The 14,354-nt window shown below is 54.4% G+C and overlaps 1 protein-coding gene and 1 non-coding gene across 2 annotated transcripts in view; one reads left to right on the top strand and one right to left on the bottom strand.

Moving 5' to 3' along the window:
* Positions 1 to 14,354, bottom strand: part of ADORA2B (adenosine A2b receptor) — a 21,216-nt gene extending 6,862 nt beyond the window's left edge. The window contains exon 1 of the mRNA XM_026521088.4: positions 13,886 to 14,354. Coding sequence (XP_026376873.1) covers positions 13,886 to 14,220 — 335 coding nt within the window. The 5' untranslated portion in view covers positions 14,221 to 14,354. The remainder of the gene's footprint in view (positions 1 to 13,885) is intronic.
* On the top strand, positions 4,770 to 4,897 carry LOC113271354 (small nucleolar RNA SNORA18). Its single transcript, XR_003322124.1, has one exon. It is a non-coding gene; the product is annotated as a small nucleolar RNA SNORA18 (small nucleolar RNA).

Genomic DNA, 14,354 nt, shown 5'->3' with positions numbered 1-14,354 from the left:
GCTCTAGTAACCTCCTGCCTGTCTTCTCATTTCCTACTTCAGGGGCTGTGGCCCCTGTCCCTTTCCAGAATGCCTGTCTCCTTCCCTGGCCCCACCTCTGGCCTGCAGATTCCATGCTTTCCTCCTTCTCCACCAGTGGCTCCCACAACATCCTCCTGTGTGCGTGCGTGTGTGTGTGTGTGTGTGTATGTGTGTGTGTCCCCGAACATTCCCGAAAGGCAGGGGTCGAGTTTTTTCTTCCATCTGCCCCTGCGCCAGTCTCTGCCCTGCTGTGGGGGGCACTGAGCACAAGAGTAGGCCAAGGAAGCTGGACATCGGCCCCAAACGTAGGAGGTGTCAATAAAATGCAGAGATGACTAAAGGAAGCATAAGCAGCCTTATTATTCCGAACAAGCAGGAGCAATTCTCTCGCACACAAAAGGGGTGTTCTGGGAAAGTCGGCGCTCTGGGAAGCGGCTACGCGGCACTGTGGGGCATGAGGTTGGGCTGTGACCCACCCATTCTCCCTCGAAGGGGCTCTTTAGCTCAGGAGATTGACAGAAAAACCAGTCACATGGAGGGACTCAACAAAGGGAACAGTGTGGACACTGAGCTTACATAACCGAAGTGGAACGGCCAAGTTCCGCACAACAAGGGCTGGCCTATTTCTGGGGCAGGGTCTCCTCCCTCCCAGCCTTCTTGGCCTTGGAAATCCCGACTCCCAGCTCGCCCGGTGCTCAGAGATCAGCATATGCCCTCGGCGGGCTGCCCCGGGTGCTGGGGGGGAGGGCTGTCCGGAGTCTGCCCTCGCTCTTCTGAGAAACGGGGACAAAAGTGGCTGCAGGACCCACCCCCATGCGCTGCCCGGGATTTCAGCACAGACAGAAGGTGTTCAAAGCGCTTTATGGACGCACAGCTCTAGGGAGGAGAGGGGGAGTCCTGTCGCCGGTTCTTAAACTGTTTGTTTACGGACTTTTCTCTTTATATTCTGTCCAGCTCGCAAGTGGAACTCCTCTGTAATGCGAACAGTCCTGCTTTAAAGCATGTGTATATATGCATTTTTAGGAAAACTTCCTATTCTCCAGAAATGCACACGAATAACAGCAGGACGTCTATCAAAATCGCGTTGGGACAGACCCTCAAAACCTACAAATGTCATACCTAGAACACTACCGACTCGGAGCGCCCGGGCAGGCAGCGTGGCGGGCTGCAGGCTGCCACGATGAATATTAAAAACGCACCCAAAAACTCTAGAGGCAATTCTGGCAAACCCTGAATGAGAGCAGGGCTGGGAAGTGCCAGGGCGAGGCGGATGAAGGGCTGTCCGGAGCCGGGGGACCGTGGTTAAGTAGGCCACGGCGGGCAGTGGGGCCCGGCTGGGGCTGGCATGCGGCTTTGGGAGGAAGCAGGCCCAGATGCAGGCGCGGTGGGTTTTTCCTTCCTCCTCGGTCCCCTTGGGGCTCCCGCGCCACAGCCATGGGACAGAGGGCTTTTTCCTTTCCTGCCGATAGCTCCACCCGCGACCCCAAACCGAGATAAACCGAAGCAGGTTGCGCGGGGACCAGCATCCTCCCCCTCGTCCCCCACGCCATGGCCATGAGCTCACACTCTGCAAGTCCACGTGGAAGCAGACCAGTCTATTTGTCCTGAAGTACAGCGCTGTGCTCCCGGGGGGGCCCCGCGATCCCCACAGCGCCCCCTTCCCCCAACCTCGCACGTAACTGTCTTTTGTGTCTCCCTCCACCGAAGCATGCGCTCCCTAAGGGCGAGACCACCCGGTTCACTGCTGACTCCGGAGCACCCGCCGTGGGCCGGGCACCCCAGTGCCGACCAGGAGCCTGAACTGACAAGGAGAGAACAGGACTCTGGTCTTCACCACACAGACGAGTTTCACAGCCACTCGGCAGCTCTCGCCAAAACGAGGCAAGGGGCATGGGGACGCGTCTTGTCTTGCTGGAGCTTGGGCCTATAGTCCACAAGAGGCTGTGTGCACAGGAGGGCCATCTCTGTGCTGGGTAGCTGCCTCAGATTTCTCCGGAACCAAACGAAAAGGGTTTTTGAAAAGTTGTCACGGACAGAAAAACAGAGAATTTGAATGGCGCTGTCCCTGTTAAAGAAATAGGATACAGGGGCACCTGGGTGGCACAGCGGTTAAGCGTCTGCCTTCGGCTCAGGGCGTGATCCCGGCGTTCTGGGATCGAGCCCCACATCGGGCTCCTCCGCTATGAGCCTGCTTCTTCCTCTCCCACTCCCCCTGCTTGTGTTCCCTCTCTCGCTGGCTGTCTCTCTCTCTGTCAAATAAATAAATAAAATCTTAAAAAAAAAAAAAAAAAAAGAAATAGGATACAAAGCCACAAAGCTTCCCACAAAGAACACTGAAGACCTGGATGCCTTCAGTAGGCATTCTAGCAAACATCTGAGAAAAAAATACAACCAGCTTACACAGAAAGAGTAGACACTGTTTAGTTCTCTGTATGTGAACTTGGGGTCTGGGAGCGGGAAGGTCTCCCGTTGATCATGTGCGGTAAATGCACAGAGGGCTATCTGCCTTGTCCCCACCACCTGCCATGGTCCGAGCTCTAGTGTGGAGGGCGGCCTGACCTAAGGACAGCGCCTGCCCGCCCGCCACACGGCGGCTGTGGTCACCAGAGCCTACCCTCAGGCTAAGCGCTTCCCAGGAGGCCAGGACCCTCGGCCACGCTGGCTCCTGGGGAGCGTTCTCATCTACTCGAACAGGTTCGGATGTGTCTGAATCCCAGTGGCAGACCTGGCAGGGGCCTGAGCTGGGCCCACTGCCACCTGTACAGGTGGCGGGACAGGATGCCAGTTGTCCTTCGAAGTCACCCAAGAACAATGGAGGATGAATGCAGCTGGCCGGAAAGAAAGCTGTCAGCACTCCCCACCAGCTTCCTACGGCCAGGAGACATTCCACCGTGGTGTGACAGTGACTCAACCCACTGAGACTGAAGATAAGGACCAGGACCAGGTCTCCCAGAGTGCACCTTGGAGGCTGTTCTTTTGGTGAGTCTCACATTTTGGTTTTCACTTATCAGGGGGAACTCAGGCACAGCCCGCGGTTGCCGGGCTCCAGACTCTGATTTTCAAATGAAATAAGAGTCCTTAAGAGAAAGGGCCCCTGCCTGAAACCAAACCTGAGAATAAAAAGATACCTCGTCTTCTCCCCCATGAAGTACCCTCCCACGGCTAAGGTTAAAACACACCACTGCAGACACAACATCAATCGTCAAAAGCATCGGCCTCTGTATAGACAAGCCATCAGTCGAGAAGATATCAGGAGGCACGTAATATCTGTATGTCCCATTACCGGTGATGTTAGCTTGGATTACCTGGTTACCGTGGTGTCTGCCAGCTTTGTCCACTGTAACTATTTTTCCCGTTGTAATTAGCACGTATCTTGGAATAGATACCACATATCTTGCTCCTCATCAGACTTTCACCAATGAGTTTGACAATTCTTGCCTGAACGAGTTATTACTATGAAAGCTGCCAAACTGTGATTTGCTTAACTCAAGCATTCCTACTCATTAATTAGATGGCATTCTCCCGTAAGCAAGAGTTCTTCCAACTCATTATTTAAAAAAGGGAAAATCTCCTAGTTCTTTCACCTTGAGGGCCTAGAAGAAAGGACGCCCCAGTAACAATGAGCACACCGACCCAAATCTTGGTTTCTAAGTACCATTCTCCACTGAAGGAAACAGGGCTCCCTGGAGAAACGGCTGATTCCAAAGCCAGAAAATACAAAGTGAGCTTGAAAAACCTTTCTGTTTTTTTGAAACAAAGTAAGGAAGTGCTCAAAAAATTGACGGGAACGCTTCTAGAAGTGAACTTGAGTGGGCTCCCATTGGCTCACTTTGGGCGTCAAAATGAAAAACACGAATGGATTAGAACACACAGCATGAAAGTAAAATTCCGCAAGTCCGTACCGATAGTTTAAAAAATAAGTTTTAAGGAGGAGCAAGGAGAAGGTAAAACTCTGTTTTATGAAGAGTGCCAACTGATGAAGACGGAAAGAATGAAAAGAAACAAAACTGCCATGTTACATGGTAATAACTGACTCAGGCAAGAGTCATCGCTGGAGGAAACACCCTTACAGTGACGAGCACCGGCAGCCACAGCTGTAACCAAGTGATCAGAGTTGACACCCCACCAATGGGACACGTGGAGATGGCACACCTTCTCATGACAGATCCTAACGGACATAACATCAGGTAGACAGTACTCGCCCGGTGGCAGAGCTGGGACCTTATCCTAAGGCACTGGGAGTATCGGGTAAAGGAAGGAGGTGAAGTCAGGTTTATTTTAGAAAGACCACTGTCATGTAAGGACGAGCTGGGAAGGCAAGCTCTGACGCAGGGAGACTAGATGGGACCGAAGAGAAGTGACTGGGGAAGGATTTAAGAATCCCAAATGGGAAAAAAAAAAAAACACAGGCAACTGACAGGACCTGTTCTGTAACGTCTTTCAATAAAGCTTTAAAGTTCTCTATGGGGGCGCCTGGGTGGTGCAGTCATTAAGCATCTGCCTTCGGCTCAGGGCGTGATCCCAGGGTCCTGGGACCGAGCCCCACGTCAGGCTCCTTGCTCCGCTGGGAGCCTGCTTCTTCCACTCCCCCTGCTTATGTTCCCTCTCTCGCTGGCGCTCTCTCTCTCTCTCTCTCTCTCTGTCAAATAAATAAATAAAAATCTTGAAAAATTAAAAAAAGTTTAAAAATAAAGTTCTCTATGATAAATAAATAAATAAAATAAAATAAAATAAAATAAAATAAAGCAGCTGAGGTTTATCCCGATGCAGCTTTTTCTGTAGACCTACACCGCTGGGAACGCCTCAGACAGAATACATGTGGTTTCCTTCATTCACAGAACCATTTAGATCTGTGGGAAAGAACTACAGGACATCGATCATCTAAAACTACGAAAGACCTGACAGCCACATTTTTTAAACCTCAGGCACTGGCGTATCCCTACAATCCGTGCAATTCTAGGGAGTGACAGTCTAGGGGTGTCTGAAGCAGAGAACCAGGCAGGTCCATCTACTCTGACCCTAAACGTGGCCCTAAAGCACAGAAAGTGGATCCCAAAGATTATAGGTGGGGGATTTCTGAAATATGTCCATATTCAAGTGGAGAGCGAAGAAGCCCAAGTGAAAGAAGTTTATTTTGAGAGAGCACGAGCACGCGTGAGCAGGGGGAGGGGCAGCGGGAGAGAGAGAGAACCTCAAGCAGGCTTCCCGCTTGGAGCAGAGCCCTACGTGGGGCTGAATCCTGCGACCCTGAGATCATGACCCGAGCCAAAATCAAGAGTCGGACACCTAACCGACTGAGCTACCAGACACCGCAAAAGTTCTTTCTAAAAGGGCTATTTTGAAGATTATGATTCTGACTTTGGAGGATCTCAGGTGATTGGCAACAGAAAGAATCACATATAAAACTCCTTAAATAAAAATCTACTGACTTAAAAAAAATTTTTATAGGAAATTTTTTCCTTTAGTTTTTTAAAGGATTTTATTTATCTGAGAGCAAGAGAGCAAGCATGAGCTGGGGGAGGGAGAAGCAGACTCTTCACTGAGCAGGGAGTCCAGGACTCTGGGATCATGACCTGAGCCGAAGGCAGACGCCCAACCGACTGAGCCACCCAGTTGCCCCCCAAATTAAAAAAAAAAAAAAAAAAGCAAGCAGATTTGACAGTGTATTGAAGTCAGCACTGGAAATCGAGAGGTCATCTACAGCAAGCTGCTGTGGGAAGTGTGTGCGTTGTAGGGCTGGGCCAAACAGTCAGTAAACCGAAGACGGTGAGGCTCAGAGAGGGGGAGGAGCCTGAACACGTTCAGGGAGGGCAAGAGCTGCAGAGGAAGAGGCTGGGGAACGAACAAGGCCAGACCCCCGCAAAGCCGGCGGAGCTGGCTCCAGAGCAGGGTGGAAGGGCCACCCGGCCCACAGTCCCCAGTCTCCCAACTCGACCACCCACTGTATCCCTCGACCGTAACCTGTGCACGTTCCCGAACCTCCCCCATTTGTGGGCGGACGGGGCCACCCAGCTGCCCAGGAACCTCAGGGTCACCCTGGATTCCTCTGTTCTCCTCATGCCCAACACTCAACCAAGTCAGCAAGTCCTCTGGAAGCTGTTCCCAACGATCCCGTCTTCTGGCCCCAAGCACCTCACTCAGTGCGCGGCGTCAATACAGATCCCCTCGCAATCACGCAGGCTGGCTGCTTAGTTCACACCCTGAGTCCCACCCCTGCCTGGCCCGACCCGCCACGTCCCTGGTCCTTGCTCGCGGACTACGGTCGCAGGGCCCATATTTGGTTCTTAGGATTCTTTCCTGTCCTGGTCTCTTGGCGATGTGGCTTCAGCTGTGCCCCCTCTGCCTCAGACTGGGCCAGACCTCTTGCTGGCTTTAGACATCAGCCTTCCCCCGTGCGGAGGTTGGGAGCTGACGCATCTCAAATATCTCTAGACCCTGCCGCCACCTCCATGGCCTCTGCCCCAGTCCTGCTTTCCTTCGCACCTACAGGACAACTGGCAACCCTACACAATCTTGTCCCATCCGTCCCCAGTGCTGTCTCCCAGAGGGCCTGTTCCAACCACATCGAACTGATTAAGTCCCTACACTGGCCTTCCAGGCCCCACTTGGTTATCACTTCTCAGAAAATCCATTTAAATGACAGCAGAAAAACAGAGAAGGAAAATAATTCATAACCATCCTAAAAGTAGAAGTGGAGGGTGACATCAGCAAACCAGAGATTTTGAGGAGTTTCCAGAAACCAGAAGGCAGGCAGGATCATTGGGATGGGGCAGGGCCCTACATCAGAAGCAGGGAGGGCCAGGAAGAGGGGCTCCAGTCTAGCAGACAGCAGGTACCAGAACGGGATTTACAAGAGGAACGGAAATCAAGGGAAAGACTGCTTGTGGACCAGCTTTGCGGGCTGTCTCCCTCCCTCCCTCCCTGTCATTGTTGCCGCATCTCCCATGGAGCATGGACCCCCTTCGCCCTCTCCCCTCTCCGCAAGCTGCAGCGTGAGAGCTCGCGATGAGGAGGGGGGACGGGAGGGAGTTCTGCTTACATACACTGTGTGCCACGTGAAGGAGTCTGAACCACGAGTATCCAAAAAAGGTTTTTCAAAACCGACTCAAAAATTGTTAACCTCAAATCAAAAGTAAAAATATGAATGCTAACATAAAAAAAAAAATAGAGGGGCGCCTGGGTGGCACAGCGGTTGAGCGTCTGCCTTCGGCTCAGGGCGTGATCCCGGCGTTATGGGATCGAGCCCCACATCAGGCTCTTCAGCTGTGAGCCTGCTTCTTCCTCTCCCACTCCCCCTGCTTGTGTTCCCTCTCTCGCTGGCTGTCTCGATCTCTGTCAAATAAATTAAAAAAAAAAATAAAATCTTAAAAAAAAAAATACGGAAACTAGAGAGGGAAAGTCAAGGAATTCTTCCAGAGGAGAATAAAAAGGTAAAGTGTTGGAAACTCATAATATATAAGAGAACTTTTAGGAGACAAAGATCAGTCAAGGAGGAGAAGTCTCCACCCGTCGGTTACGACCCCCCGAAGGAAAGAATAGAGAAAGGGGAGATAAGAAAATGATCACGAGTGTTCTATAGTTTTCTGAGTACAGATCCTTTGCTTCTTTGGTCGGGTTTATTGAGGAAGACACAAAGAAATGGAAAAATGTTCCATGCTCACGGACAAACAAACATTGTGAAAGTATCTATGCTACCTAGAGCAATCTACACATTCAATGCAATCCCGATCAAAATACCATCAACTTTTTTCAAAGAGCTAGAACAAATAATCCTAAAACTTGTATGGAACCAGAAAAGACCCCAAATACCCAAAGGAATGTTGAAAAAGAAAACCAAAGCTGGTGGCATCACAATCCCACACCTCAAGCTCTATGACAAAGCTGTAGTCATCAAGACAGTACGGTACTAGCACAAAAACAGACACAAAGATCCATGGAACAGAATAAAGAGCCCAGAAATGGACCCTCAACTCTATGGTCAACTAATCTTTGACAAAGCAGGAAAGAATGTCCAATGGAAAAAAGACAGTCTCTTCAACAAATGGTGTTGGGAAAATTGGACAGCTACATGCAGAAGAATAAAACTGGACCATCTCCTTATACCATACATAAAAAACAGACTCAGAATGGATGAAAGACCTAAATGTGAGACAGGAATCCATCAAAATCCTAGAGGAGAACTACAGGCAGCAACCTCTGCGACCTCGGCCGCAGCAACTCCTTACTAGACACGTCTCCAAAGGCAAGGGAAACAAAGGCAAAAATGAACTACTGGGACTTCATCAAGGTAACAAGCTTTTGCACAGCAAAGGAAACACTGAATAAAACCAAAAGACAACCGGCAGAATGGGAAAAGGTGTTTGCAAATGACATCAGATTAAGGGCTAGTATCCAAAAATCTATAAAGAACGTATCAAGCTCAACACCCAAAGAACAAATAATCCAGTCGAGAAATGGGCAGAAGACATGAACAGGCATTTCTCCAAACAAGACATACGAATAAATGGACAACAGACACATGAAAAAATGCTCCACATCACTGGGCATCAGGGAAATACAATCGAAATCACAGTGAGATAGCACGTCACAGCAGGGAGAACAGCTACAACTAACAAGTCAGGAACCGACAGATGCTGGCGAGGACGCCGAGAAAGGGGATGGATCCCTCCTACGCTGTTGGTGGGCATGCAAGCTGGGGCAGTCACTCCGGAAAACAGTGTGGAGGGTCCTCAAAAAGTTGAAACTAGAGCTACCTATGACCCAGCAATTGCACTCCTGGGTATTTACCCCAAAGATACAAACGTAGTGATCCGAAGGGTACCTGCACCCCAATGTTTATAATAGAAACGTCCGCAAGAGCCACACTGGGGACATGGGCTCAGACTCGGGCAAAGGTTGCACCTGCCGCCAGTTTCATGTCACAGCTCGGGGCCGAGGTGCACACGCACCGTGGAGGGTTCGGACCAGCAGAGGAGGACCCAAGTCCCTCCGCCCCAGTCCCGGGTGACTTTTCCGCCAGCCCTAAGAGCCCTGTTCCCTTCTGCAGGTAACAGGCTGGCCCCAGAACTACGCATGAGGGCCAGGAGCTGCAGGCCATGCCTGGTGGCCTGCTGCCACTGTCCTGGGACCCGCCCTCACCCACAGCACCTGCCGGCTTTCTGAGCGCTTCTCCTCCCCATTCTCCCTCGGGCCTGTGAGAGCCCTTCAGAAGAAGGTTTCCCCCCTTTACTCCATTAAAACATCAGACCATCCTTCCTCTGACATCATTTCACCAGACTGCTCTGCCCATTACTGGCATCTGCCATCTGGGACCCTCCCCCAACACACACTCTTCACCCAGTCACTCACATGCGCACCCAAAATACGGGTGCCTCCCCCATGCTGGGCATCATGCCAAGTCCTGGGGCCTGGAATTTAAGAACAAGCCCCTCCTGGGAATCAAAGAGCTCATACCAGGAGTAGGTAAAGACCATAACCCGCGACCAGGTAAAGACCTAGTCAGTGATAGATAAATGAAGGCAGTGGCCGGGAAAGAGGGGGGGGGGGGGGCTGCGGTGGGCGAGGTGGGGAGGGGCCAGTGTGGGTGGGCACAAACCAGACCGTGCTGGGCCCTGAGGCCTGGGGGCCACAGTGGGATTTTACTCCTAGACGCCAAGCAGGGCAGTAAGCAGGGGAACCAGGCGATCTGATTTAAGTCTCAAAGCCTCCTCTCCGGCAGCGTTCTGGAGAATGGCTACGGAATGAGGCGGGGGGGGGGGGGGGGGGGACGACTGGAGCTGGCCAGGAGCTGCTGGGAGGACAAGTGTGATGAGCTCCAAGAAGGGACCGTCAGATTCCACCCACGGGAGGTCAGCTCAGTGGAGGCAGCGAGGGAAGACGAGAAGCTCACGGTGGGGGGGGGGGGGGGGGGCGCTGTTTCAGTGCGGTCACCGGTTCCTGGCGGTTTCCCGGGGCAACTGCAACAAAGGTCCCGAGGCTGGTGGCTGGCCTCACAGCGCTGGAGGCCAGAAGCCCACAAGCGAGCCGCAGGGCCTCGCCAGAGGCTCCAGGGCACAAGCCGGCCCAGGCTTCTCCCAGCTCCTGCGCCGCCCCCAGCATCCTTCAGCCGTGGCTGCATCCCTCCCAGCCCTGCTTCCGTGTTCACATGGCCTCAACCTCCCTCTCCACAGGTCTGCGGGTTTCCTAAGGATGCGATCGCTTTCAGGGGCCACCAGACCGATAACCCAGTAATATTCATTCCACATAAGGTAACGTTTACGGATTCTGGGGATGAGAACATGGACACCTTTCAGGGGCCACCATTCGACCCATGACACTGGGAATGATCTGGAAGCAGAAGAGAATACGGATGCGGAAGGAGGGAGGACTCACAGAGGAGTGGCCCTGGGGCAGCTGGAGGGGAAGGACCCAGAGCTGACTTTCTTTCCTAGCTTTATTTCGAAACAACACGAAAAGTGAATTTTCTCATATGGGATTTGTAGCTCAATTTTAAAAAAGTTTTGTAAAAACACCCAGAATCCCCTGCCAACTCCTACAGTTCAGTCAGCTAAGGGAGGCTCAGTGGAGGCCACACTGCCACCCAAGGCACAGTCTTACTAAGGTATCTTCAATACCTACCGCACAGACCAGCCACGGGTGGGATGGACAAAAGGCCTCCAGGGAGCAAAGTGAACAGGGAGGCTGACAGGGTCAGGGTCCAGGGTCAGGACACACAGACACGCCCCCTTCCCTTCGGTTAGCCGATCCAGCCAACCACTCCCAGGAAAACACCCTCTTTCAGCTCCACTGGGAAAACCAATGGCCTTGGCCTCCTGGAGACTCAACACCACTGGAAACGGAGTCCAGGAGCAGGGTCCAGGAGCAGGGTCGGGAAGGCCCCAGACAGAGGTGACTCACATAGTCACCCCACCCCCACCCCCACAACTCAGTGGGGGTTGTGGCCCGAAGGGGAACAGGATTCGATTAGGGAGGAGGAAATGCTCCTGCCAGAAATGGCCAGGGGGTGAAGAGTGGGGGGTGGGGAGAGCAGCTAAGGGCAGATACCACCCCCTCCACCCCCTGCTTACTCCCAGCTCTGCTGTGCTGCCCCCCATGACTGCACCAGTGCAAGGAGACCCTCTCCCGGGGCCAACCGCAGAACTGTGTGGACTTGAACTAGAAGCAGCGGCCTTTCTTCTGTGTGTGGACACCCTTCACCCTGAAGGCCCAGGACAGTGCCTGGTGTGAACAGACACTCCTCTTTTTCAAGTCCAGCCAAAGTTGTCATTTTTGTGCCCAGCACCACCTTGGGGTCCCTAAACACCTCAGCAACTGGGTGGCAGGTGGGGCCTGCAGTCTCTGCGGCCTTGGGCTCTGCTGACGACTGGCTGACCACCCAGGCCTCGCACTCAAGAGCCTTGGGGCACGGATGCTGTTGGAGCCCGAGACACCCGTGACCTGGGTGGAATCGAGGGCAAGTCCAAGGACTTGCCAATTCCCCAGTTAATGATACTGACACTGGAATCCCCCCCCCATACCCACCCCAGAGATCCTGACTCAGTAAGGCCCAGCAGGGCCCGGTAATCTGCATCTTAGCCTGCTCACAGGGGCCATACTCCCCAGAAGCAGGAGTGCTAACAGCTGAGGGATCTTCCCCCCAAGAGGGCTCGGGAGCCCTGAGAACCTGTACCCTCTCCAACCCACGAGGGTGAAGGTTGGTGCCAGAGACAGGTCAGACGCCAGAACCTTCCTGGGGCGGGGAGCTGGGACTGCGGGCACACACTTCTTCCAGACCTCTGAACTCTCGCGGACAGACGGAGGGGTCAGAGGGGATGAGCTCCGTGGCATCTCCCAATCCTCCCATCCTACACCTGCATCTCCCCTCTTGCCCTCGGCAAATGCAAAGGAGAAGTTAGGGGCCTGCGATTCACATGTCTTTCCCCCTAACACACCCACAGCCATTTTTTTTTTCAAGACCCCGCCCAACACAAACCAGGACAAGAACTAACAGATTTCCACTTTTATGGAACTTCCTGCTCTGAGATTCTTCCAGTAACTCCTGGTGAGCTGGGTCTCTCCGGGCCTCTGAGTGGAGCAAAGCCAGGGGGCTTCTGTGAAATGGGCAACTCGGGCTGGGAGCTTGTGACCGCCTGCCTGCTGGATGCAGTCCGAAAGGCCATCAAGTCACCAACATGAAGACCAACAGCCAGGAAGGGGACCCCTAAGAGGCTATACACCATGCTGCCCCAAGCCTTGGAAATCTCGGGGCTTTGACACCTAATGGGATGCATGAGGTCTCCCGGTCCCATGCTAAGGGCAGCAGCAGGTGGAAAGGCCCGGACACAGATCAGGCCCACACCCCCGCCAAGCACGAGGTTCCTGTTCCCACCGGGAGCCAGGGCACAACCCACAACTACCAGGTTCAACATGTCTGCCTGCTCAAAAGGCTTCTAGGAGCATTCTCCCGGCCAAGTCCCCCAAACACATTTCCCTTACACCCACCAATTAACTGCAGATTCTGCTTCCAGAAACAGCAGTATGCTTTCTACCCGCATCCCAAACACGGATACCACACACAGCCCTGTAAGACAGCCTGATGGCACAGTGGGAATGCGGTGCCAACTCTGCATGAAAGTCCTGGCTCCGACACTCGTTCCAGATGCATCATCCTGAGCGAGACTCTAATCTCCCAGAACCACCACCCCCCCCTATCTATAAGGTACCAGGACCTACCCTCTGAGTTACAACAAGCATGACAGGATAAAAGGATAATATAAGCTGTCTCTCAGACTTGGCACACAGTTGGCACTCAATATATTCCTTCCCTTCCCTCCTGCTCCCGTGACTCAATTTCCCTTCCCAGAGCCAAACCCAAAGAGATCCAAAGCTCACCCAACTCAGAAATGCCAAAAGGGCCCAGGCAGTAAATAATATCAATCAGCCCTGAGGTCCCCTGACCGTCTGGGGCTTTCGGTGCTCAACTGTGAATTCCATCATCAGCGACAACTGGGGCCGCACTCCCACGGCTGGCTGGCTCCATCCCCCGAGACCTGCATTTTCTCACTGAAATTCTCCGGTTTTCTGAAATCCTGGTGGCACTTCCCCAGCGTGCTGGGACAGGGCGGTGGAGGGTAAACAAGGTTACACAACGGGCATGGGGCTCGAAGGCTGTGCGTATTGGCCAACGGGGCAGCACTCTTTTTAAAAAGTGTAAGTAGGGGATTTGGGTTACTGCTCAGCACTCAGGCACAGACGTCAACTGGTCCTCCCCACACCCCTGGGTCGGCCAGGCCCTCATTTTGTGGCAGGTACATTCTGAAGTAGGGTCTTGAGTAGTGCCCATTCCGACAATGCAAAGTCGCAGCGTCCTGAGCTGCCCTGGGACCTCCCCAGCCTCCCGGACCCCCCCAGCCTCCCGGACCCCCAGCACTCAGGGGCCGCGTGCCGCCGCTGCTCTGGACCCGAGCCTCGGCCGCGGGGGGCGGGGGAGTTGGAAACAGTTTTCGCTACCGAGAAGATAGCATCACGAAACCTCCTGAGCCCCGGCCCTCAACCGCCTGCCGGGGGTGGCGCCTTCCCCGAAGTTTCCCCCGCGGGCGGGCGACCAGGGACCGCACTCCCCACAACTAGAGCTGTCCCTCCGCAGACCCCCTTAAAAACACGTGCGCATCCGGGGGAGCAGAGGCCTCCAGGATCCGGCCCCGGGCACCAAGAGGGTCTGGGCAGCCCGGGGCGCACGTGTCTCCGGGAATTGCTGGCGCGCTCCACGCTGAGAACCGGGGCTCCGAGCGCCCCGCGCGCGCCGGCCAGCAACCTGGGCCTGGAGCGGGCGCTCCTCTGCGGGGCTTCGACGGTAGCCCGGGGTCGGGGGCGCCGCGCGCCTCACCTGAGCGGGACGCGGATGGCCAGGTACCTGTCGACGGCCACGGCCAAGAGGCTGAAGATGGAACTCTGCGTGAGCACGAGCACGAAGCAGGCGAGGAAGAGGCAGCTGTGGAAGTCGGTGCAGAACCCCAGGCTGATGGTGATGGCAAAGGGGATGGCGAACAGCCCCACCGCCACGTCGGCCGCCGCGAGGGACACCAGGAAGTAGTTGGTGGGCGTCTGCAGCGCGCTCGACGTGCCCACGGCCGCGCACACCAGCACGTTGCCCGCCACCGACAGCGCGGCGATGGCCAGCTCCAGCGCCACGTACAGCGCGTCCTCCGCCTCCAGCGGCATGGCCGGGCCGACCCAGCCCCTGCGTCGCCTACCCGGGCCGCGCTGGGCGCGGGGCAGCCGCGTGGGCCCCGCCGGGCACGGCCGGAGCGCCCGCACCGCGCGTCCACCACTCGCGTCTGACCGGCCAGGCTCGC

The sequence above is a fragment of the Ursus arctos genome, unplaced genomic scaffold (genome assembly GCF_023065955.2).
Source record: "Ursus arctos isolate Adak ecotype North America unplaced genomic scaffold, UrsArc2.0 scaffold_14, whole genome shotgun sequence".
NCBI classification, from domain to species: Eukaryota; Metazoa; Chordata; class Mammalia; order Carnivora; family Ursidae; genus Ursus; species Ursus arctos.
The sequence above is the reverse complement of the archived record's forward strand: the minus strand, read 5'-3'. Positions and strand labels throughout refer to the sequence as shown.